The 27,673-nt window shown below is 35.5% G+C and overlaps 2 protein-coding genes across 9 annotated transcripts in view; one reads left to right on the top strand and one right to left on the bottom strand.

The window, feature by feature from the left end:
• mpp2b (MAGUK p55 scaffold protein 2b) overlaps window positions 1–4,527 on the top strand; it is a 104,310-nt gene extending 99,783 nt beyond the window's left edge. For 6 of the 8 annotated variants that reach the window (XR_015503374.1, XM_087274886.1, XM_087274884.1 and 3 more), the window contains one exon: window positions 3,600–4,527. Coding sequence is in view for 6 of the 8 variants with exons in the window: in XM_087274886.1 (XP_087131012.1) it covers window positions 3,600–3,776 (177 nt within the window). In the remaining 2 variants the exon portion in view is untranslated. The remainder of the gene's footprint in view (window positions 1–3,599) is intronic. The other 2 variants (XR_015503375.1, NM_001002223.1) reach the window with 2 other exon arrangements.
• Window positions 4,528–6,514: 1,987 nt separating this feature from the next.
• On the bottom strand, window positions 6,515–24,352 carry LOC147834401 (uncharacterized). Its single transcript, XM_087275939.1, has 4 exons — window positions 24,314–24,352; window positions 23,266–23,312; window positions 18,837–19,089; window positions 6,515–10,467 (listed from the first exon to the last, which is right to left on the bottom strand). The coding sequence occupies exons 2-4, from the start codon at window positions 23,292–23,294 to the stop codon at window positions 10,354–10,356; spliced, it is 396 nt and encodes a 131-aa protein (XP_087132065.1). The 5' UTR covers window positions 23,295–23,312; window positions 24,314–24,352; the 3' UTR covers window positions 6,515–10,353.
• Window positions 24,353–27,673: the final 3,321 nt, after the last annotated feature.

The raw sequence follows: 27,673 nt of genomic DNA, 5'->3' as shown, positions 1-27,673 counted from the left end.
AAGTCGGTCCTGGAGGGCCGGTGTCCTGCTGATCTCTGCTCCAACTTGCTTCAACACACCTGCCTGGAGGTTTCTAGTACACCTAGTAAGAGCTTGATTAGGTTGTTCAGGTGTGTTTGATTAGGGTTGGAGCTAAACTCTCTGGGACACCGGCCCTCCAGGATTGAGTGTGGACACCTCTGCTTTAGGTGAACCATTAATCTGTGCAAGTTAATCAACTGAAAAAAAAATGTTTGTTTTTGTAATCTTCAATCAAAGTCTGACCATAGACCCTTTTTCAAAATGACGTCACTACACTTCCCCCCATCGGCAACGCAGTGTATTATTAGTTCCGGTTTACCTTTGAATGAATGGGAGAACTCTTTGGAAAATTTACAACTGAAAATATGAACATTGCATGTTATGATTTAAGACTATTAAAAGTACTGTGCATGTATCCAAATGTTTCTCTTTCAGTACTGAACTGCTGAGTTTGAAAATGATTGTTTAAGTTACTAAGTATACTAATAAGCTATTGTTTATCAAGGAAATTATGTTTGCAACCTTTACACTTATCAATTAAGTTTATTTAATTAATTTTCATTTTATTTAATCAACAATTTGTTATTTTGATGCTGCTATCAATATAAATTTATACTATCTGTTATATGTAAATGTCCAGAATGTGTAAAATTCTTTATTAAATCTTCACATATACCTTATAAGTATGTAGTCTAAAAATGCCATCAGTTTCATCATTTATTATTTAGTGAGGTTTATTTATAAACTAATTTTGAGAGGATCACTTGCTTATGATTTATCACCGCCGGTCTCGTATTAGCTAATCATTATCTTCCAATCATTTGAGCCCTAAGCTACTATAAATAACCACAGTTTTCAGTCCATTTTATCTTCGTGTGGAAGAAAAAAACCCCTTCCTCCCCAATTCTCCTCCTCTACCATTGATCGGGTGGCACGGCGGCCCAGTGGTTAGCACTGTGAGCCCCACACCAAGAACACTGCCAGCCCTGGTCCCGCCAGGCTCCCCTCTCACTCTGCGAACGGGAGGAAGCCCCGGGTTTGAGGATCCCTTGAGCTCGGGGCTCTCTCCTGGGACAGCATGCCAAACAAGCTTTTGATAGATCATCAGCTAAGTGTGAACTCTTGAACTGATCTATTAATTTTGTTCAGTTTCTCCAATTTAAATGAATTAAGATGTGTCCATTAATTTTGATATTTGTGCTACCTTATATTTAAAAATGTTACTAATTTTTATAATCTAGTAACACTGAATTAAAATGCAGTCTTCTTGGTGTAATTTATTGTAGACTTTTATAAGTATTTCTTCGATTATGAAGAGTCACATACAACATTATTCTATTTAATTTACAGTTTTTCTCAGGCACTTAGCATTTCTCACAACACTATTTACATTTGCACAACAGTTCATGCATTTCTCAAAACAATTAGTGCAAACTTCAAAAACTAGTTACAGTTTTTCTCAGTCGCTTTGGTTCGTTTATCACAACACCAGTGAATTTTTGCACAACATTTAATGATTTTCTCAAAACAAATAGTACAAAATGCAAAACCTAGCTGATAACCTGCAAAAGCATGTCACATGTTCAAAATGGATAGTTCATTCCTCAAAAGCAAGTATTGATGTCAATGAAAGTGTCAGTATCATCAAAATGAAAAGTCCTGTCACCATTGTTTATGAACAAGATAGTCAAATGGCTTAGTCATGTTTTCATCATGACAGTTTACTCTGGACATTTTTCCAATGCTATAAAGTCAGATTTTTGTGACACTTCCTGAAAATGCTCAAGACAGCACTATATACTATTTGCACAGCCATTTGAAAACTACAGTTAAGTAAGACATCACTGCATTGAGTGAGTTATATGAGTACAAGACACTGAAAATGTATGTTTCACATTTTTACTGCATTTGCTCTTTACAATCCTAATTTATTCACAGCATTGTGCAAAAGAATAAACACACCCTTATTTACAACAAACATAAACTCCCTTTGGGTAGAGCTGTGCACAACTGTAAACAATATTGCAGTACATATCAGAACTAAACCTACAACATACATACTGTAGGTCTGTAAGTCATTCATGAAATTGTTCAATTTAGAAGGAATTTTCAGAGAAAAAAAAGTATTTAAATTGTTTTATAAAATTTGCTTGACAGATTTTGACAACTTGTTCAACATTTTTGAATGTATTACTCAAGTAATTAAATGAGGACTATTGGTTTTATATGGAATGACTATTCAGCATTTACAGGTTTAGCTCATTTTGACTGACATGACATAAGCAAATGATAATGTTATAAATAGCAGAGAGTTGTTTGAAAGCAATAGATGCATGTCCAAAAGCATTTGCAATTTGTTGGAAGGAATAAGAAACTGCTACTAGGACGTGCACAAATGACTAATTGTTTCAAGAAATGCATTAACTGTTGTGCAAATGCAAATAGTGTTGTGAGAAACGCACCAGAGCCACTGAGAAAAACTGTAATATGAATATTAAATAGAGATATGTTCATGAATAAAATATTTACATCGAAAAAGTGTCACAGAACTGAGCAGTAGAATGTGTATATTATGAATGTGTTTGTGAATCAGCTGTCCGATGTAAACAACAAAACAGTAAAACAACCAGTTTTATTCATTGCTTATTCTTCAGGACACAAAAAATATACAAATAAATTTGACAATAAAAAATGTTCAGCACCCGTGTAAACATCTGAAATCTTTATTTGACAAATGCTGAAAAGCACACACCAACTCCATTTAAAGTCCCATTTTCTTGGTTAAAACATTTATTTTAGATGTCAGACATCTCACTCTGAAAGCAGACAACAGAAAACAGCCATAGTTATCATCAAACTGTATCTGCTATAAATATACAGCTGACGTGGAGTAAAACCAGACACTGTGTAACCATGTGAAAAAGGGTTTATTTGCTTCCTGCGGTCCTTCTCTGTTGACATCAGTTTGACTGCTCCAGCCACAACCCCACTTACCATTAGTTTCCTAAGAGGGATTGATACACCTTAGGAAAGCCCTGTCCCCTTCTCAATAATTAATTTCAGGTGGAAGTACATCAACATACTAGGATAAAAGTCTCAGCAACTTCCAGCAAAGAGCTTAGAATGACCAAGAGGTGACACTCTAGTGTAATTTGGTAAACAGCCACTAGAGGGCGCGGCGGCCATTTTGGAATGAAAACTCCAATAGAACAACAGCATATTATGAGTCTGTAAAATAAACTATTAAAAGTGCTGATGATTGTGATAACAAGTGTTGTATTGTCGTCTTTCAGGTTGTATCTCAGCTTTAAATGCTTTTTAAATAGATAAATAAAAAACAAAGCAGCTGCTTGCCATTGCGAAAGTAATGAGATCCAATGGACGGCCGATCACTTTCACTCCAAAATGGCGGAATCAAGGGCTGTTGCTGGGCACTGCTGTTGCAATGGAACGTTCTATTGAATGTCGCCTCTTGGTCATTCTAAGCTCTTTGCTTCCAGTTCACACAGACTTTAAGAATTACTGTCGTTGTTTGAATCATTGATGAACGTTGATGATTTCTCTCTGATACTTCCCAGGATTCAGAACTGAAACGGACGGTGGACGAGAGCGAAAGGATCCAGAGGGCGTACAGTCACTATTTTGACCTGAGCATAGTGAACGATAACCTGGACGGAGCGTACCGCAGCCTCAGACGGGCCCTGGACAGACTCAACACAGACCAGCAGTGGGTTCCCGTCAGCTGGGTCTTCTAAGTCTCCTTACAGTGGCCAGAGCTCCAGGTAACTGCTGTAATCTACATGAACTTGCCTGTTCCTTCAAATTTTTGCACAAAAAAATCAAATAAAACGTGACAATACAACACAAAGCTAGATTATTATTATTTTGTAAAGAAGCGAACTGATCTGTATATCTGTATTGTTCTAAAGGAGTTCTGTACAGTGCTGTATGTTTGTTATTCCTGTGAAAGTAGGGCTGTATATTTGTATAGAGACTGTAGAATATGTTTTAGCACCCTACGTTATGCTGAAGATATTCAGAGCCATGTTGGATGTATCGATGCTATATGATCATAGTGTTTTGCAGGGATGGTTTAGTTTTGATGTATCAAACGCAGAACTGAAGAGTGTTTTGGCGTGTCTACGGTTGTCATATTCCTGTGCATGTTCTGGTTTGTTTGTATTCTTTCTCGTAACCTTTGTTGGTACTTTATATTTCAGTTCAAAACGGCAACAATGATGTGTATTATTTGATTAGTCTGATGGACTAAAATACAAAAAAAAAAGATCTAATTTTATCATTCCAATCCAGCAATTCTAGAATCCTTCACTGTGATCAATCGCAGCGCTCTGCAGTCGTATATTTTTCTATAATGACGCTGTACTGTATAATTGACCGTTGCCCAAGGGAAGGGAATCCCTATAGCTGTACTAGTTTCACCAAGTCTCTCATGTCACTCCACACTCTTTCTGCTCAAATAATAAAGTACTATCAACTCAACTCAAATCAGAAGTTCATGTCCACTCATTTATTGTATTGTATTTTTTTTATTTTATTTTTTTGTATATTACAGTTTTTAATTATTAAAGGTCGGGACACACCAAGCTAATAACCGTCTCTTGGGCTTCATTTGTATGTGTAGTTAGCTTGTAGAATCAGCGTCATTTGAATAAAGTGTTCTGATTGCTTATTCAGCAATGAAAAAGCTCAGTTTAAGAGGGAGTGTAGGAGGAGCAAAAAAGGGAGGGTCTGTAAAAAATTTGCATAAAAATGGGAGTGTCGGTTTGGCCACGCGCTGATTTTCACAGAGGCAAAACACACACACACACACACACACACACACACACACACACACACACACACACACACACACACACACACACACACACACAGGGGGAAAGACAGTGACATGTTTACATGTTTTACAGTTTACATGGATATTTATTCATTCATTCATTTTCTTGTCAGCTTAGTCCCTTTATTAATCTAGCGTCGCTAAAACGGAATGAACCACCAACTTATCCAGCACGTTTTTACGCAGCGGATGCCCTTCCAGCCACAACCATCTCTGGGAAACATCCACACACACTCATACACTACGGACAATTTAGCTTACCCGATTCACCTGTGCTGCATGTCTTTGCACTGTGGGGGAAACCGGAGCACCCGGAGGAAACCTACCCGAACGGAGGTAGAACATGCAAAACTCCACACAGAAATGCCAACTGACCCAGCAGAGGCTCAAACCAACAACCTTCTTGCTGTGAGGCGACAGCACTACCTACTGCGCCACTACGTCACCCAGTTTCTTAAACCTTTAAATCACAATTCATTAAACAATTCTTTATGTTCTCGCAACTATAAGCAAAATCTCATAATTATACACCAACTTGCACAAACCTTGCACAAACCGGAGAAAATGAATGCACGCCAGCGTCAAGGAAAAATCAGATGCGCAAGACAAAATAAAGAAATATTAAAAAATGAGCAAATATGACAGAGGTTTGTGATACAACAAGTACAGTGAAGCATTATTGAAATCCTTATTTTCCAATTAGTGAAACAGCTCATTCACCTGTACAGTTGAGTAGTGGACGGGCACAAGCAAAAGAATTATTTGCATCTTTTTTAAACGAATTTCGTTTTGTATCATTTGTATCTTAATTTTTATGTATTTTTGTTGGTCAGTTATCTACTGACAAGAATAACGAATAACATCTGAGGTGAAGTGCTTCAAAACCAGTTTGCTATATGCTTCAGCGCCAAAACACAAACTGGTTTGTTAAATAAAATATAATCAAGCCTAAATAAAATTAAAGTGAAATATTAACAGTTTCAGTAGAACTTAAACTATTTTCATTTTTAATGACAAAATTAGTCTTTGTTGGTGAGTTTCAATTTAATTAGTTTAATCAAGTAATTTGAATAAGCAGGAAATGCTTTTAAAATGTATTTACCTCGGAAAAACAAAATCGGTCGAAAGGCTGAGAGAACTCAGAAACTCGTTGTGAGAATGGAAATGTCTGTTTATTTGTGCCAGTCTGTCAAATAAAATTGCTTGAAACACTTTAATATTTTATAAAAAAAGTAGTTAAATTTTGCATAACCATTGATTAATCTTATCCACCCGAGACCCACCCGTAAGTAAATCCCGTGGATTAATGGCAGCACCTGCAGATATAACTGAGAAAAGATGTGCTCCTGTTGTGCAGTGTCACCCACGTGACAGATATTGTGAAGATCCGGGTAAAAATTAAACATGCTAGACTTTCTGCGATAGTGTCATGACACATTATGTACTATGCCACATTACACGAGAAGAAATGATTGAATCTTGTGTCATGACCCCCATTTGTTGTTTACAACTCCCTACGACACCCTACGTCAAGAAAATTGTGACAAAATCGTGTGATCCGACCAGGGCTTTACTAAAACCTCTTCCTGCTAGTCTAGAATCAGTGTAAGGGTGAAGGGACAATAAAATACAAGGACAAGCATTTAGAAATGTTTTATTTTTAAAATGACATGGCTATAATACATAAACTCTTTCCAAAAATAAAACTAAATAATAATAAAAAATTTTAAAATATTACAGCTGTAAACATCTGTAATAGACACCGAGTATGAACTCAGTATACATCAAAAACAGTTTACTCTCAGTAAACAGTACACTAAAACTTAAAGGAGAAAAAACACTAATCAGCAGCACATCTCTGGGAAGGATCGGTCTAGGCAATCGCCTTTCTTAGTTCTACAAAAATACAGCAGGCCTACTGGAAGAAATGAGCAACAAAATAAATTTCAGTTGTTCCGTTTTTACAGCATGTGATAGAGTATACTCAAAAGATCAACGACAATTGACTCTTCTAAATTTACAGTAAATATATAGCTAACATTTTATAAAACCCTATAGATTCTATCACAGTGTCTTTGGAAAATATTCAATCTCTTCTATAATGTGAATTTTGAACACATGCATAACTGTGTTGATAGTGTTTTGCATGTGATAGTTTGAGTTAATTATATAATGTGTTTGTGTTTTCTGAACGAGAACATGGTTAAAGGGCACCTCGTTTACCTCTTTTCCAAGATAAGACTTTGGTATCTCTAGAATGTGTCTGTAAAGTTTCAGCTTAAAATACCCATCAGATAATTTATTATATAAGGCAGAATTTTAGTGCCTATTTTGGTGTCTGAGGACTGTGTATCTATTTGTAGCCTGTGGCTTTAAATCCAAATGGGCTGCTTCTCCCGCCTACCGCTCTGACGTGCGTGTCTGTTTTACATAAGATAAACAGCAGTCTGTGATAGGAACAGACACAGGTGAAGCTGATATACAGCTCTTTAGTCAAAAATACCAAGTAAGTTAATTTAATGTATTTGTGGTGGAGTTTATTCAAGCCTCTCTGAAATGATGAGTCTCACACAAACACCATTTGCAGTACAAACACATACAAATATGTGTGTTTACTGACACCATGCAGCTGTGGTGAATATAGCGGTTAAGAATTACATGGTGATTTGCTGATTTGCTCTGTTTTAAAAACGTTTTAAGCTTATAAAATTATTTATTGATGTGCATCTGATCACAGAAAATTGTAACATGTTTTAATCTCAGTTTCTTTGCAAAAATTATCTGTGGACATGTGATTACACAATACTTATTATGGAGACATGGCACCTGTCAATCAATTCGATGGAAAACCAAATTTCTACATCACATTGCGGTGGTCCTCAAAATGGGAGTGATTTGGATCCTATTTTAACGTCAGTAAATTTCAAAATGAGACTTCTTGTGTTTATTTCACTCCAATATGACTGTGGACACACTATACCTACACACAGTTCTGTCCAAACAGCTTACAAAAATGGATTTTCTTTATAGGTGCCCTGTGTGAAATTAGGGCATTTTTGAATAGAGTTTTGTAGGTTAAGAAACTGATACTTGTGTAAAAACAAGTCAATTGTGATTTGAGTTTTGAGAACTAAAGTATTGCTTTGGACAAAATTTAAAAAATAGACAAAAAACTGTAAGCGTATCCAGTGATTTAGCCTAGCTCTAAAATTTGCGATCTTATTTAAAATTGTGTGTATTTTAATTAGTGGAGGGCCGTTATCGACGTTAACGTGCTGCGTTAATGTGAGACTTATCGCATGATAATTAATATTGTTGTAAATCTATTCTCAAAGTTGAGTTGGGAGCTGGGTTTATTCTTCTTAAGCCATGATGACTTTGACCTTGATATTTTAGCGCTGATGTATACCTGACCGGTTAGCCGGCTGACAAAAAATGCCCTTCTGAATCAAATCAGCAGGATGCCTGTCTTTATTTGCAGTTCGCATGTTTCACTTTAACTCATAAACATTTTATTCATGCCCCCGTGACAAACTGGGGTATCAGACGCAAATAAGGAGAAAGGACTAGTGAGAGTGTTATGGAATTTGATAACCCACGCCAAATGGAAAGAAAAAAACTTCTATGTTTCACGATGTGTGTGTGTGTGTGTGTGTGTAATATGGTCCTTTACTGACAACCGCGAGTGTGGATTTTGTCGGAAAATGTGGCAAAAAGTCCTACATGAAGGTAATAATGCGGTGTTTACTTCAGTAATGCCACTAATATATGCATACTCCACGTGCCTTAATAATATTTCTGTTTAGTCAGATTAAGGTGATCAAAAAAAAAAAAATCGCTGTTTCGAGCTTATGTAGGCCTACAGTTCAAAATTCATGCTTAACTGAATAAACAGTTAGTAAACACAAGTACATCTTATTGAATATCATTTATTTTCATCACCAATTATCATATTAGAACAGTTTCTCAAGCAGTTTGTGATGCATTTTGAAAACAGGAGATAAGCCCCTGGTCTAATGCGCCACCTGGCTGGAGAAACCTGTTCTTAAAGACTTATTATTTGGGTAGCACACATATTCTGAATGCCTGAATATGTGTATATTCTGAATTGAATCGGCAGAATTGAAATGAGCCGTTTTAATCTAGATTAATCTAGATTAATTCTAAGATTACAGTGAGATTAATCTAGATAAAAAATTTTTTATCTATGCCCACCTGTGATTTTAATGTAAGCAGTCATCCACAATGTCCATCAATAACATCATTTAATTCAAAAGTTTGCATTAATTTAAACATTTACATTAGAAAATAGATGCCTTGAACTGGCCCTGTCTTACCAAAGATACTTCCAAACATCTCAAGAGTATTCATAATAAATCTATATATGTCTCGTCTCACATCATGAGGTAGTTCATAATGCAGTTTTTAACATTCATACAGAGGAATGTAAAGAGTTTAACAACAAAAGACCTGTATGTACATTTAGGTTCTGAAGAGAAAAAGCAGCATATTAATGTGACCGTATGAGTATTTAATGCATGATTAACATTTAAAAGAGGACATTTAATATTAAAGGGGACCCATTATGCAAAAATCACTTTTATAAGGTGTTTAAACACAGTTGTGTGGCACCAGTATGTGAATATATCCAGTTTCTAATAGTAAACATTTACTAATTCTATTGTTTATAATCACACTTGATAAAAACAGTCTGCAAAAAACACTTTGATTGAGATTCTCCCATTAAACGTGTCATCAGAGGGGGTAAGCCCGGCACATTAGTAATGATCTCTCCCTCATTAGCATAGGACTTTAATTTTATCTTTTATCTGTCACTATGCTGACACATAGGCATATTTAGCTCCGCCCACTTTTGAAAATAGGGCTAGGAGCATAGTGTTTTTCAAATTTAAAGCAGCAGTCACCAAAACAGCATAATTTAGATCAAATCCTAAAAGGGGCAGTTTCAATGAGTTATAAAACATTATTTGTGGCGTATTTGGAGCTTAAACTTCACACACACACACACACACACTCTCTAGGGACATTAGAGACTTATTTTGCATCTTGTAAAAAGGGGCATAATAGGTCCCCTTAAAAGGAATGCACAGGATGTTTAGTTCAGTCTATACTGATCAGTTATATCTGATGTGAGGCATTCATATAAACTAGTTTACCTTGTTTGTACAGACATTGACTCTGAAGTAATTTTTGATTTAATTCAAGTCAGTTATTGAGGTCATCAGAATGTGGATAAACTTCAGACGTGCTTCAAAAAGCAATAAAGTTTAAGTTTTTTTACGATAAGAATGATGTCTGAAGTATAAACCGTGGAACTCTTGCATAATTGTATGACAGACTTTGCTATGAACTTTGGGTATGAACTTTGAAACACGATTACAGACATGTAAAGATAAACGCATTCATTCTGTTAGTTATTAAGTTATTCGGACGCACCTACAAGAAGTGCATGCAGTCTATTCTTGCGTGATGTCTAAAGGTGGGCTGTACGGTGGAGGAGACACGTAGGAATTCTCCATCTCCGAGTTGGCAGTCACTTGAACATCAGAAATATCTAGTTTAAAGCTGGCCTGGAAGACAAAAAGATGATTAAAGGGTTAATTACAGTATCGTGAAGTAAAGTCAAAATATAGTATATCATAGTAATTTCAATAGTTTCCTCTACTTTTCTGATTTTTGATTTACACATGCCTTTTGCAAAATTCGAAAGATTCTATAAGTTGTTTTCACATGACGTCATTAATGATGTGCGGAATTCAGATTAAGGGGAGGAGGGGACTATAAAAAATAGCCATGATTTCAACGGTAAAAAACCTAACTGGTTAACAGTATGTTTCCTTAATATATACGGCGAATAACCGTAAACTGACTTTCCCTGAATTCCCTGCATGGCACGTCACTTTTTATGCATTTTGTTGACATTAATATGGATCTTTTTAGTTGTTTCCCCATCAGTTATGTACATTAGAGATTTATGTTACATCTAATGTTGATAAACAATGTTTATTTCATGACTTTAATTTTATGCGTGTTACCACACTGGTGTTAAGTAGCTGTGTGAATGACACTGAGCACCTTCTATACTCTATACAAAGTTGTTTGTGATGAGCATTGGTTCATTATTTGACTTTCTCATCACCACCTGCATATGGCTGTTAACGTGTCTATCTGTGTAACAAATGTAGAGATGTTGGTAATGTTGGTAAATATAGACATATTATGTCTACAAATTAATAAAATAAAGTAGTTCACTGTAAAAATGAGAAATTACTTTTACAGTTTGTACTGTATTTTTAACGGTAAAACACTGGCAACCACAGCTGCCGTTTTTTTACCGAAAATTTTACAGATTTATTTTTTACAGTGTACATAGGAATCGCTATCAGAACATCAAAACATTTCTGTTATATAATTATATATTATTTTATTTATAATTACATATTATATATTATTTTAATAACTATTATATTATAATTGTTTAAATTTGCCAAAGTAAAAAATGCTGAACAGATTTCATAAACTTCCAAAAGTTTTTGCTCATAAAGGGGGAACAGATTCTTTTTTTAAAAAAAAAACACTGTAATTTGTTTGACAGCATTAATAAAGATTATATTCAGGCCTAGCTATGTGTATAAATATGTTAATGTGTTATATAAAAATCAGATACAAACACCACCACATTTACACAAAATCCTGGAGAATATAAATAGTACCCTGCCATGTAATCGCTGCAATCAAATCTCCGTCTTGTTTTCCTCTAATCTAAGTCTTTACTGGCGTTTTGCAGAGGGGTAAAGAGTACCTGAAAACCTTACTTGAGTAAAAGTTCAGATACCTTACTGTAAAAATGGCTTCATTACAAGTTACAAGTCACCGATTTCAATAAGACTTGAGTAAAAGTATTGAAGTACCTGATTTTAAAAGAACTTAAGTATTTTACTCATACTGAATTTAGGCTGAAAGAACACCAAGAAAGGTTTTGTTTTTTAATGTAGAAATTAAATTCAACACCTCAATGTTTCAAATTGGCAGAGCAAAACAGATCAAAAATAGATCAAAAAGCCTCAAACTCAAATGTCCAAAAAAAGCACAAACAATTTGTTACAAAAAAAAAAAATAGTAGAACGTAGTAAAATAACATTTTGAGCTGACTTTGATGTGATTCAGCTCTCAGTCTCAGAGGTAGGCAATTACCATTTTTAAGGTATATTGTGGTTTGGAAAAGTCAAGGTATTAAAACCGTCAAATTTTTCTGCTATACTGTTTTCTGCCATAAGGTATTCATTCATTCATTTTCTTTTCAGCTTAGTCCCTTTATTAATACGGGGTCACTACAGCAGAATGAACCGCCAACTTATCCAGCACGTTTTTTACGCAGCGGATGCCCTTCCAGCCGCAGCAACCCATCTCTGGGAAACATCCACACACACTCATTCACACACACACACACACACACACACACACACACACACACACACATACAATACAGACAATTTAGCCTACCCAATTCACCTGTACCCCATGTCTTTGGACTGTGTGGGAAACTGGAGCACCCTGAGGAAACCCACACGAACACAGGGAGAACATGCAAACTCCACACAGAAACGCAAACTAAACTCACCCAGCCGAGGCTCGAACCAGCGATCTTCTTGCTGTGAGGCGACAGCACTACCTACTGCACCACTGCGTCACCACCACAAGGTATGTGTATGATTTTTTTGTTTTCATTTTTTTTGTTGTTTTTTTGTTATTTTTTTAGGACGATAATATCTCAGCAGAAAAGATGCTGTTTTTAATTAAATTTGAACAAATGAAGACTGCAGAAGTCAATAATTCATTTAGCCTGACAAATACTGCTCTAAAATAATTTAAATGATTCTCAAAATAAAATATATTGTGTCCAAAGGGGAAATGTATTTATTTTTTTAAGTTTTTTACCCAGACATTTAAAAAGAATATATTTTAGAGAAGTAATCACTTTACTGTGAAATTTTTATCCAAGGTTATCATACCGTCAGAATCTTATACCGGTCCATGCCTACTCAGAGGGGGGCATTACTTTTAAATAAATATACTAACTAGCATGTCACCTCTAATTAAGCTAAAATATGGTGGTGGTTTTTATCATATCAGTAACTGGTTAAACTTTTGGTAACATTATGCTTACAATACCATTGTAAAGTCAGACATAATTTGACTAAATTCACATTAAATAGACTCTTACCTCAATGTGTTTTCTCAAATTTTGGATGAATTCTTAAAAGCACTTATTTTCGCGGTTTTTGGGAAACGAAGTAGACACTGTATCCTGCACACTGCATAAAGATGCCGACTTTTCGTGCACAATCACAATGTAATGAGTAACGATAAGTGTCAGTTCAAATGTAGTGAAGTAAAGAGTACATATATTCAATCAAAAAAGTAGTCAAGTAGAGAGTAAAAGTTGCTTATATTTTTGATACTGAGTACAAAGTAGCCAAAAGAATACTTAACTAAGTCCATTTACTCAAGTACTTTACACCACTGGCGTTTTGGTGGAAAAACAATCGTAATGTGAACATCGAGATGCGCAACAACAGTGTTGAATGTCTGTTGATGTTAAGTTCATCGACATAACAAAAAAGAAATGCAGTCTTTGCGACAAAACTATATAGACATTGTGGAGCATATAATTGTGGAGCGCTTTTCACCTTAGAAAAAGTTAATAAATAAATAATAATGCAGACAATAATGTAGTAATGTATTTGGATGTAATGCAGATATATTGTAGTTCAGTAGAAAACTCGTCTCTTTTCATGAAATAAGGATCATGCCTAACATATGTGATTATTTTCTATTTATATCTCCTTTAAAAAATATGGACTTTCCTCTACATCTCCCATTCAGTTATTTACTTCCTGCCCTCCATCTGAATTTCGCGCATCACCAGAACCACGTGATTGAAAACTTATTACAACAGATTTTTTTTTTTTTTTGATAAAACAATATAAAAAGTGACTGTTAATTAGTGTGGTTTTCTAAAATTGTTTTAGTTCTAAAGTCACCATTGTGGTAATTCAATTCCTTTCTATGTTTGATATTTAATAATTATCTTCCTTTTATGGTGTTACAAAGAATCAGTTATCTGAGCTTTAAAAAAAGGAAAGTATTAAGTAAATACTTTAATATAAATAGTATAAAGGGCTACAGATTAAAAAATATATATATACTGTTGAAGCTACAATTAGTAGCCCCCCTTTGATTTATTTTTTTTTTTTAATATTTTCCAAATTATCTTTAACAGAGCAAGGAAATTTTCACAGTATGTTTGATGATATTTTTTCTTCTGGAAAAAGTCTTATTTGTTTTATTTTGGCTAGAATAAAAGCAGTTTAAGAATTTTTTAAAAGCCATTTTAAGATCAAAATTATTAGCCCCTTTAAGCAATTTATTTTACGTTAGTCTACAAAACAAACCATCATTACCCTAAACTGCCTAGTTGACTGAACATAGTTAAGCTTTTAAATGTCACTTTAAGCTGTATAGAAGTGTCTTAAAAATATCTAAGCCAAATATTATTTACTGTCATCAGGACAAAGATAAAATAAATCAGTTATTAGAAACGAGTTATAAAAACTATTATGTTTAGAAATGTGTTGAAAAAATCTTCTCTCGCTTAAACAGAAATTGGGGGAAAAAAAACAAACCAGGGCCTAATAATTCAGGGGTGCTAATAATTCTGACTTCAACTGTATATCTTAAGTGGTAATATAAAGTAAAGGTACAAAAAACCTGCTATAAATACCTGTTATTACTGTCAGTAGCTATGTTTTCATCCACCTATTTTGGAAATGTGCATATCAAATTGGTTGATAGAAATGCCAAGATGCGCATCCATTTCGAAAATAACTAAGTAGGATAAACTTTTTATTCGTTAAGAAAAGATGCGCATAAACTACGATGGAAACACTTTTACTAAACAAATTCCTGTATGCACATTAAAAAAGTCATGAGATTTTAAATGATTGTTTGTGTGAATTAAAAACCAGCAGGCTGAGCACATTGTAAAACATCTGAATTGTTGTTTTGGTCATTCTAAAATGGCGTAACTATTTAGGTATTAGTGTTATTATATTATTAATTACCTCCATAACTGTCAAGCGTGTCTGTGCTCATGGCTTTAAATGCCACCACGTGTTCACTGCGTGTCAGCATTGTCTTCTAAGGTGCAAGCAATTTATTAAATAAGGAAAAGATTGACGCAGCTACACCAACCACAGCAAATTCCATTTTGACCCAGTCAATAAGCACAACAGGGGGTCCGAAATCATGTAGGTCTCGAGAGCTCCCTTTAGAAAAGTAAGGAAAAGGAGGAGATGGGGTGGAAGGAGGATTTCTCCAAAATGAAGATAGAGCAGTAGGAAGAAAAACATCCATTTATCATTAGCTTGAATCAATCTGATTGGATTATTACTGATTACAGATGAGCAGCCAATCGTGCTCAATCATATCACGTGTTGCTCTCGAAATTAGTTTATGAAACTTCACTAATGGTAAGATTTAAAATAAATATGTTATTACCGAAAAACACCATCAAAAAAGACTGCATGCCTTCAGTGGCTCAGAATAATATCAAGAAACAGAAATACTTTTTTTGCACACATAAAACAAAAATAACTTTGTATGTGAACACTAAACTTGTACTATGAGATGGAATTGTTGAATAAAGTCATTATTTTTTGTTTAATGTGCGCACAATAGTATTCTTGTACAGTGATAATATTCTGATTGAACCACTGAAGGCATATGGTTTGTTTTGAGGAAATGTTTTTGCTAATTCTCTGGACAAATCATGGCCATTGCTGTCTATGGAGGATGACGGAGCTTTCAGATTTCACTTAATATATCTTAACTTGTGTTCTGAAGATTAATGTAGGTCCAACACAATCTCACGGCAATTCGTAACTTTCTGATTTAGTGGCTAATTTGTTTGAATTCGTATAATCTCATTCATAAAATTTAGTTGTACGACTGAACTGAATCAGCCACTAAACTGACAAGCATAAAAAATAGTTGCGTTTCCTTGTGAGATCAGGCTGTGAAGGTCTCGGGATTGGAATGATATACGCGTGAGTAATTAAAATAATTTTCATTTTTGGGTGAACTAACCCTTCAAATTCATTTGACGGTAAGTACATGATTGAACAAATAACTAACAATGACAAAGAGCAGAAAATAAATGACTACAAAATAAAAGGCAAAGTCGAAAAAGAGTAAAACGTATCAAGTGGATACTTTATGACTTAGAAGTTAGCAAGGTATTTATTCATTACTTCATTTTCTTTTCGGCCTATTCCCTTTATTAATCAGGGGTCGCCACAGTGGAATGAAACGCCAACTTATCCAGCACATGTTTTATCAAAGTCCCTCTAAGGCAAGTAATTTCACTCAGCCGCCATCTTTGAAACGCTTCTTGGGCAGTATGAAACATCAAATTCTCCAAAAGAATTTTATATTAGGATTCACCAATAAAGTTAAACAACAACTGTCCATTTAGTTTCATTTCTAAACTTCCAAATCACACAAAATCTGTAGAAATCCCTTCTGGTCCAAACCCCTCCCCCGGAGTATAGTCAGTCTATAGCGATCAATGATTGGCTCCTGTACTAGAAGGTGGGCTTTATTCACCATATAGCAATCGATAAATGGCTCCTGTACTAGTAGGCGGGGCTTTATTCACTATATTGACCATTACATTTTTCTTCATTCAAAAGGATATGAGCAACAAGTTTTATGCAGCGGATGCCCTTCCAGCCGCAACCCATACACTCTTGCATTCACACACATACACTACAGCCAATTTAGTTAATCCAATTCACCTAGCAAACCCACGTGAACATGGGGAGAACATGCAAACTCCACACAGAAATACCAACTGACCCAGCTGGGGCTCGAACCAGTGACCTTCTTGCTTGACAAGTTGACTTTTCTTAAAAAAGTGAGTAAACCTGTTATAATTAAGTACTATTGAGTTGACTTAAATTTGATAATTATGAACAGTTCATTTACTTAATAAATTAAAGGCTATTATACACCGGGCGCAGTAAGATGCAAGATGTGTTTAGAGGGATTAATTGCTATTTTCAGACCAACGCAACCCAAATTTTCCTGTTTTGCAACATGTTGTTTAAATAGCAAATCCATTTGCACCACTTTGTGGACTCACGTGTGTGCTGGTCTATAAAAGAGGTGGGTTAAGGTGCATTGTTGGTGCATTGCCATTTTGAGGAACTACAATAGACTGTGTAATTGACCAGTTGAAGTGCAGCGCAGAGTGCATTAGTTGTGCACCTTAAACAAGTACACATTGCTTAATACACATAGGATGTACAGCAATACACAAAAATCTTTACAAATGAAAAAGAATTAAAGGAATAAAATATTACAAAAAATATATATATAATCTACATAAATATTAAAACCACTGCCTATATGTCTTCTTCAACTCGGGGGGCTTTTTTCAGTTTATTCACGACAACTTGCTTTTGTATAATGTTATTATTATTAGCAGCATTATTTATTGTAAGCATATTTATATTTGTTTTAATAAAAACAAGCTTAGTTTTGTCCACCTGTCCACCACATTTCATTATTATTGTTCATTTAATCATTTGCTGGAAATTAGAACTGAATTTAGAAATAGTTTTGAAACAAATATTTGTGCTTAACAAACAAAATTAATTATGTAGGCTAATGGAGTGGATACAACACTGTTTCCTTATCCACGAAAGTAAAGGAGTAAAGTAAAGAGTTAAAGTAAAATAAAAAGATAAAGTAAAGAGGCCAAATGAAGGAGGCTCATTCTTCATATTCCCGCTGCAGATGGTCTGTTTAACTTTTTTCTCACCAGTGAAGCTTTCAGTTTTTCCATTTACAAAGTCGCCATGTAAATAGCAAATGCACCATGGCCCGACACATACTGACTCTTAAAGGGAATGGGAGATGAGACTCTGATTGGTTTAATGCACGCTATTCTCAAAACACAACCATAACTCAATAAGAGAATAAGCTCAACCCTGTTAGACCATGTGGCGCAGCGTAAACCGTATTTTTCCGTCCTTAAAATAGCAAAAGTGGATTCGTACAAGCCCTTAATGCTTTTGCGCTCTGCACTTTAGACTTTGCGCCTAGATCATTAAAATAGAGCCCAATAAGTTTACTCAGTTTTTAAAGTACAAACATAAAAGTTTCAGATACAAACCTGTATTTAGTTTTATGAACTCAAACATAATGAGCTATATGAAACATTTATAGCAATTATTTTTTCATAATAAAGTCAACTTATTGAGCTATATTGTCATTTCATTACATTTGTGGACATAAAGTGGAATGAAATGTCGTGTCTTGCAGGACCACGATGCTAAATAAATAAACTTAATCATAAATATGAAAACACCACTGGACGCAACAGCTATTTTTAACCTATGCATAACTAACATACTGGATCGATAATCTAACAACACATATACTATAAATAACACTACACATAACCTAAGACAGACTACACAAGTACTTTACATAGACAGAACAATATTGTGTAAGATATTGTGCTAAAGAGGTATTTCAGGTTGAAAAAGCCAGTGGTGCAACATGATTTGTGTTAAATTAACAAGTAAATATTGTTTTCCTTATTGAGTCACTGTAGTTTAAGTAAAGTGTCCAATACATGTGGAGAGAAGAGTGTTTCTACAGGTGGTTTGTCAAGCCCACTCACCTGTGTGAAGCACACTCAGAAATGCACAATGCTTTTTAATAAATATGGAGAGATTAAGTGTGTCTGGTGCAAATGTGCAAACTGGATATCCTAATCATTCCATCTTTAGAAAAACACGATTCATTTCTGAGTGTGCTTCACACATGTGAGTGGGCTTGACTAATGTAGACAGACAGATAGCTGTACCTCTGCATATGATGGTGGTGGACACACAAGCTCATATGGCGGGGGTGTGAACTCGGGATTTCCATAAGTCACTATCTCGTCTCGTTCGTCTCTCTCTTCTCTAATGTGAATTGGATTGGGAATCACATAGATGTGGTCACTGTTGGTCAGGTCGAGTTCTGAATCAGTGTCTGAGTGTTTCCTGCAGTGTTTGCAGCAGAATCTCAGCAGACACAGACTCACAAGTAGAATCAGCAGCGGCGTCAGCAACGTCCTGCACATCATAACAGAATTTTAAAAGGACATTAAGACATCAAAACAGGGTTTACAAACAAAAGAATCGAAACAAAAAATTCAGAGAAGCTATTTCACAGTGATGCCATTCTTACGCAAAAAACAAAAAAAATTCTCAATACATAACGTGACAATATATTTTGTGTGTCTCCATATGTTGTGAAATTTACATAGTAATATATCACATGATATATTATATAATAATATATATTATATATAGATTATATTAACAGAGAGACATTTTTTCAATGCATTTCTAAACATAATAGTTTTAATAACTCATTTCTAATAACTGATTTATTTTACCTTTGCCATGATGACAGTAAATAATACTTGACTAGATGTTTTTCAAGACACTACTATACAGCTTAAAGTGACATTAAAAGGCTTAACTAGGTTAACTAGGCTGGTTAGGGTAATTAGACAAGTTATTGTATAACGATGGTTTGTTCTGTAGACTGGGAAAACAATTATAGCTTTAAGGGGCTAATAATTTTGATCTTAAAATGGTGTTTAAAAAAATTAAAAAACTGCTTTTATTATAGCCGAAATAAAATAAATAAGACTTTCTCCAGAAGAAAAATATTATCAGACATACTGTGAAAATTTCCTTGCTCTGTTAAACATCATTTGGAAAATATTTTAAAAAGAAAAAACAATTCAAAGGGGGGCTAATAATTCTGACTTCCACTGTATATGTAAGTTATATTGCAATATATGGGACAATACTGCAATTATTGCTGTTTTTCATATACTGAATAAATATATTAAACTATTTAATACATTGTTATGTAAATTGAAATATATCCCACATTATATAAAATTATATACTAGAAGGCGCATTGTATGTATGTTTATGAGGGCCATTCTTCAACTACGTGCACTTTTAGCCTTGTGAAGTTGAGTAAAAAAAAAACTAAAAGTAAAGTATCATAGCCTCATAAGTTTAAACAATTTGTCTAGTTTTAATATCTGTAAGAGGACAAACTTAGATATGAAGAGAAATTGTTAAACTTTAAAAAAAATTTTCGTTGTGAAATTAACAAATGTCATTTCCATCACATCTTAATATACAGCTTTTATATCAAAATGAAATAAATGAGGGCAATTAAACATTGTCTAAACACCGCATGCGCTGCTCAGCACATGACAGCTGATAGTATCACACACCAGACGCGCACATTCGCGTGGTATTTAAAAGGAAACTAATCAGATGGCGCTCTGTGGCGTGGCAGAAATATGAACTGTGTCCTTAGTCGTGGCTGGGTGCCGCCGACAGCCGCCAACTTACGGCGCCGGTGTGTGTTCCCATGATAGAAACTTATGTATAGAATTCTAAAATGCATGGCGCGATGCTACTCGCCGCCGAGCGGCGCTTCAGGTGTGCAACCTGCTTAAAGATCATTTTTGTATCTAGTGTAACCAATCTTTCCATTATATATACAATAATTATACATTTGTCAATGAAATAAATTTGTCCCTTAGGACCAAATGCTGAATTGTACACCTGTCACACTCTAAAATTCAATATAATTTGGTTAAAAGCTTATTAGAAAATAAGTTAATTGAATTTGTATATTAAATAGAGCATGAACTCATAAATTGTGAATACATTTTTAACGTGTGATAAAAACTTTTAAAATATATATTTTTTAAAAATGTGTGTGGTGATGGAAATGAAATTTCAACAGTTTATTGTGAAAAAATTAAAGATAGCTTTACTGATTGGCTTTAATTGACACTAGAATTTCATGCATCTAAAATTCTTTTTTTTTTTTTTTTTTACCTTTTTTTGTTTGGTTTTTAAAAACACCTTTGAAGGTACAACATGTTTGGAAATTATGTAGAATAAATGTATTTCCTTATCAAGCAATATTTATCTTGATTTTTCTTCATGTGTTGTTGATGAAAATTTAAATTCTCTCCATCGTGAACATGTGTTCGGATAACACTATTCATTTTCATGGAAACCACCTAAATAATCTTTCACACAAACTTTGTAAAGCGACATTACAGTGTTGTGGTGGAAATGACACTGATACTGTGCAACTGTAACGGAGGTCAGCTAGTAAGTGCTGTGCAGGTAAACCTCACTCCTCGACAGACGCTACAGGCTATGGTCTTTAGCCTCCTTGGTAGAGCAACCGACTCCTATGCGGAAGGTCGCCGGCTCGATACCAGCTCGGAGCAGGTTAGGTGGTGTAGGACTGGCGGGGTTACATTGGTGCCGTGACCCAGATGGGAGTGAGGTTTAGGGGGTGAGTGTAACGGAGGACAGCTAGTAAGTGCTGTGCAGGTAAACCTCACTCCTCTGACCTCTAAAAAAGGTGCTCTAGCGACAGATGCTAGAGGCCATGGTCTTTAGCCTCCTTGGTAGAGCAACCGACTCCCATGTGGAAGGTCGCCAGTTCGACACCAGCTTGGAGCAGGTTGGGTGGTGTAGGAATGGCAGGGGTTACACAACAGCTATATTTTGTATTAAACAATATTTTGATAATAGTCTCACATTAATAACTATAAGATATTAAAATTGTTTCACTAGTGCTTAATTAAGATACATGAATAATTACCAGATAAATAATATTTTCAAATGTTATCTTCATTGTTGAAGTTTAAAACTCTGGGTGTGCGACAAGGTGAAAACAGTGATTTTGACACCTAAAAAGAGGTTGAATAATATGAAAAAAATATATTAGAAAGCTAGTACTTTTTTTAAAGTAAGTTTTAATATTAGTTTGACCAAGAAAATAGAATTTGAACAAATTTTTATATATATTTTTTCGATATATAATCAAAGGACATAAAAGTGCCCATAGTTGAAGAATTACCCTTATGTATATATGTAATTATGTGAGATAATATACCTTAATGTACAAGATAACATAATCCGATTTATATGAGAACATAATGTGTTAAATATGTTGAAAAATATATTGATTTATATTAAATAATATATTATATATAATTATTATACAATATACTGTAGAATATTGAACTTGTAGGAGAAGTTCATTGCTAAATTTAGAAACTGTAGTTGGCTTGAAAAGAGAGTTACAGGGCGGAGAAAAGGTTTTTGATATGATGCAATTCAACAGGTAATGCATTTTAGTTGATCTGCCACATTATGCTAGCCTTTATGCATGTATACCTCCAGGTTGCAGTGTGGAGGACTGAAATGTCACAACAATGAAATGTCTGACATGTGGAGGAATAAAATGTGGGCTCAAAAAAACAAAACTGTTAATGAAAATTTAATTTATAACACTCTCATCTACATTTACAATACATGAATCAATAAATAGCCATATATGGTCTATCCCTATGGCTATATAAGGTAAAATATAATGAATGTCATGCAAAAATCTGATTTGATTAATCAACCTCGCTGTAAACCTATGCATGAGCTTACTTAACTCTTAAAAAATACATATGCAATAATGTAATACACTTTTGTTTGTATGTCAATGTATTTTAATATATGAATCAATATATAGCAACAGGATGTCCATGCACATATTGCTATAAATTTTCAAATATATGTATTGCAATAGGGCGATGCAGTGGCGCAGTAGGTAGTGCTGTCGCCTCACAGCAAGAAAGTCGCTGGGTCGCTGGTTCGAGCCTCAGCTGGATCAGTTGCCGTTTCTGTGTGGAGTTTGCATGTTCTCCCTGCGATCGTGTGGGTTTCCTCCGGGTGGTCCTGTTTCCCCCACAGTCCAAAGACATGCGGTACAGGTGAATTGTGTAGGCTAAATTGTCCGTAGTGTACGAGTGTGTATAAATGTGTGTGTGGATGTTTCACAGAAATGGCTGGAAAAGCATCTGCTTAGTAAAAACTTGCTTGATAAGTTGGCGGTTCATTCCACTGTGGCAACCTTGGATTAATAAAGGGACTAAACCGACAAGAAAATCAATGAATGTATTGCAATATAAATTTTGGTATATTGCAATATATTTTTGTTTCGTAAGAGCATAGAAGAAGCGTTTTTTGTTCCTCAAATAAACTTGTCGAAGGTAAGCCATTTTGTTTTAGTGTAAAGAATATTTTACAGAACTGTTTCCACTCTTCAATGGATGTTCGTGACAGGATCACTGCTGCGTGTGAGTGTAAATATACAAGAGATGTGATCAAGTGATGAAGCCAAGTCATACTTACTGGAAATAGTACAAAATATAATCAGCCATTGAAGGGACCTGGAACGTCTGTGGAGGGAAATTTAATATAAATTTATTGTAAGTGATCAGGACAAGTTTTTGAAGGTTTAGAAAATGCATAAAATTTTCAGTTTCTGAACTTAAACACCATTTTTAAAATGTGTGGTATTATGTAAGAATTTGGAATTGAACTCTTTAATTCAGTGAGGGAAAAAAATGTGAACTAATTCAGTTTTCTGCTGATAAATTTGGAACAATTGATGTTATACTGATTCGCTATATTTAATACTGATACTAATAGGCATCTATAAAACAGTCAAACTAAAATATTTGTGGTAAAGTTTAGTCGAGTTTAATCATCAAGAGACTGTAAAATGAAAGCAAAAGGTCTCTATGAAAAGAAAAATATCTTCAGATGATATTCAATATATTAATATTAACATAAACCTTTATATTACAATATGATTTAAAATATTATGTGTAGACAATGACTGCCGAGTCAAAATAAGTGTAGTATGGCCCACATTTTAAAAAATTCAGATGACAGCCATAAGGAAAAACTCATATCAAACATGAAACATATAATTATGTTTCTAAATATTATAACATCATTTAGGTTATAAAAATATAATTTATGTCGCAATATTGTTTCAATCTTAACTTTAAGTATTACCAATTGTCTTGACCCAACAAATGGCAACTATCAAAAAATAATATTAATTACATTAAAAATACATTATTACACCCTTCCCCACTAACAGTTATAGGATAAACCAGAACACATGAATTAGTCTCTAGTGACCTTAAGTTTGTATATAAAAAAAGTACAGTATGAAAACAAAATGAAACGAAAAAAGAGATCATTTAACGTCAATAGCGAAATATAATGTCCCTCATACTTAAGGACTCTATCAATTTACACCAAAACCTGCTTAACATATCCATACGCAATATTCCTACACAGTCACTTATTATGTTTTTCAAATAAACCGTAACGTTATTGTGTGGTATATTTTTGTATTATGATGTTTTAGCAATGTCATACTCACAGTTGTAGTCTGTCATCAGCCCAAAACAGAAGTCAGCCTGGGTGTTTCTGACTGTACGTGCCTGTAACCCCTGCTGTGGACTTTGAGCTCGTTCGGTCAGCAGTGCAGCACATCATCATCCGGGTCGGCTTTGTAAACATAAGGGTTTGGTTTGAACCATTCACAACGCACATTGACTGACGGTTCGTTTCAATTCTTGAGTCTGAATTGTTGTCAAATACATCAAATGGCTAGTTTAAATCAACAAACAGTGTTGTATTGAAGTAAATTCTGTTACTGAATTGTTTACACAAATTAAAGTTTTTTTTTTTGCAGTCGTGACAAACAAATTCACATTTCTGAATAAATCTGAATTTGCTTAACACAAAAACTTTCTTAAAACTGTGTAAATATTCCATTTAGGTCCAGGATAAGCAGATGAAGATGTTGATGAGGTTTTCTCATAGTTCACACTATCACAATCCCCAGTTTTATCTCACCATTTTATCTCAGATTTAATAAAGTGTGCAAATTGTACATTTTAGTCATTGGAGATGGTTAGATTTCCTCAGTTTTTTTATTTCGATATGAAGTCAATTTACAAATTTGGAGATCCTAACAAAAAGGTGAGGATTTTAAGATCAAGAGCTATCTTTGTTAGTTTTTATGTCCTGCTAGCAGCTTTCACAGTGTTCCAATGGAAATATGTATCATAAATCTCTAATATTACTCATAAAATTCCTTCATGTTGGAAGACTTCATTTATCACAAGTCTTTATTTTTGACCCTCGCTCTCTACATTATTCAATCAATATTATTTTTCATAATACAGTGTTATCACAGAATGCAGAAAACTTAAAACACAGGCTCTCTAGTGTTCAAAACATTGCATGCTGTGTTCATTTCTTTAGAAAAGCCTTGCATAATTTTTCTTTTTATCATGCAAATACTACAGGAAGAAAACTTTAGATCACCAGGACGCAGTGCACATCCTTTTAATAAGCAATGATTAAATATTATTGTTTAAAATATATGATACATGTTTCATTATGGTTCATAGATATAAGTAATAGTAGGTAATGTTTTTGAACATATATGCACATATTTGTAATTGTAATGGTTGAAAAAATGGCAGTTTCTGTAATTATCTTGACATGTGAGAATTTATTTATCTGAAAATCAAATAGTATGTCACATATGTAATTTACATGTATTTCCATACAGTTTCTTTTTGGCTTAGTCCCTTTATTAATCAGGGGTTGCCACAGTGGAATGAACCACCAACTTATCCAGCATATGTTTAACGCAGCGGATAATCTTCCAGTCGCAACCCAACACTGGGAAACAGTCACACACATACACACCAAGGCCACCAAGCTTACCCAAACCTATACATTTGGACTGTGGGGTAACACCCAGAGGAAACCCTTGCAAACACAGAGAGAACATGCAAACTCCACATAGAAATACCCACAGACCCAGCGACCTTCTTGTTGTGAGGCGATTTTGCTGACCACTGCACCACCATGATGCCCTGTTTCCATTTATCAGATTTCTATTTTGAGATCTGTTTTTATCAGTTTGGTCTTGTGGATTTAACCACATATTCTCCTCCACATGACCGTGGTGTTTTCATTAGCCAGACATCTTGGAAAGAACCTTCTGTCAGTGTGAATCCAGGCCTGACATTGTTCTGCTGACTGCTGTGATTAAACTCTTGCACACAGTATCAAGTATGAAAACATTGTCTTTCAAGAGTTCACACTTAGCTGATGATTTACAAAGCTTATTTGGCATGCTGTCCCGGGAGAGAGCCCCGAGCTCAAGGGCTCCTCGAGCCCGGGGCTTCCTCCCGTTGGCAGAGCAAGAAGGGAGCCTGAGCTCGGTGGATCTCAGAACTCCCCTGCCGCTGTAGCTAAGGGAACGTAAGGAATTAGACCAGCTTGATTGTTAAGTATGTTGAATGTCTTTGGATGGTGGGAGGAAACCGGAGAGCCCGGGGAAAACCCACGCGGACACGGGAAGGACATACAAACTCCCCACAGAAACACTCACCGGTCCTATCGAACTAGGACCGGCAGTATTCTTGCTGTGTGGTTCACAGTGCTAACCACTGGACCGCCGTGCCGCCCAATTACAGGTAAAGGAGGAGAATAGGGGAGGAGGGGGGTTTCTTCCAAACGAAGATAAAGTGAACTGAAAACTTAGACTATTTATGGTGCCTTAGGGCTCATATGATTGGAAGATTAGTGATTAGCAAATGCGAGACTGGACGTGATAAATCATAAGCACGTGATCCTCTCGAAATTAGTTTATGAATAAACTTCACTTCAAGAGTTCACACTTAGCTGATGATTTACAAAGCTTATTTGGCATGCTGTCCCGGGAGAGAGCCCCGAGCTCAAGGGCTCCTCGAGCCCAGGGCTTCCTCCCGTTGGCAGAGCAAGAAGGGAGCCTGAGCTCGGTGGATCTCAGAACTCCCCAAAATGCAGAAATTAATCGCTCGGGACAGCAGCCGCGTATTCGAAGAAAAAACCCCCCAAAAGGCAGGAAATTTAGAGCTATATCCGGCTGCTGGATATAATAGAAGGAAAGAGGTTAAATGCATGGGCATTAATTAGATAGGATTAATAAGGGTGAAAAGAGGATTCTGATAACTCTTGCTGGAGTTAGAGTTTGAAGGAACCCCTGCGGGGTTCATGGTTTTCGGGGTTAAGAAGAAGGGGAGAATAGGTGGTTTGAAGCAGTGGAAAGAGAACTTTGAGTGAATCTTGTGGGAGTTGGAGCTCTAAGTGACCCCTGCGGGGGCCAGAGTAGAGTGAAGGTATGGAGCAGAGAGTGGAGGAGAGTAGCTCTTACGAAAGATGGAGCTTTGTGAGAGTTTGAGTTTAGAGCGGCCTCTGCGGAGGTTAGAGCTTGAGGGTAGGGTGTAGATAGGAGTGACCTCTGCGGAGGTTTGAGCTTGAGGGTAGGGTGTAGCTAGGAGCGACCTCTGCGGAGGTTTGAGCTTGAAGGTAGGGTGTAGATAGGAGTGACCTCTGCGGAGGTTTGAGCTTGAGGATAGGGTGTAGATAGGAGCGACCTCTGCGGAGGTTTGAGCTTGAAGGTAGGGTGTATATAGGAGTGACCTCTGCGGAGGTTTGAGCTTGAGGGTAGGGTGTAGATAGGAGTGACCTCTGCGGAGGTTAGAGCTTGAGGGTAGGGTGTAGATAGGAGCGACCTCTGCGGAGGTTTGAGCTTGAAGGTAGGGTGTAGATAGGAGTGACCTCTGCGGAGGTTTGAGCTTGAGGGTAGGGTGTAGATAGGAGCGACCTCTGCGGAGGTTTGAGCTTGAAGGTAGGGTGTAGATAGGAGTGACCTCTGCGGAGGTTTGAGCTTGAG

This window comes from Danio rerio, chromosome 12, assembly GCF_052040795.2.
Source record: "Danio rerio strain M-AB ecotype USA chromosome 12, GRCz13ab, whole genome shotgun sequence".
Classification (NCBI taxonomy): domain Eukaryota; kingdom Metazoa; phylum Chordata; class Actinopteri; order Cypriniformes; family Danionidae; genus Danio; species Danio rerio.
Note: the sequence above shows the minus strand (reverse complement) of the source record. Positions and strands in the feature narration are given on the sequence as shown.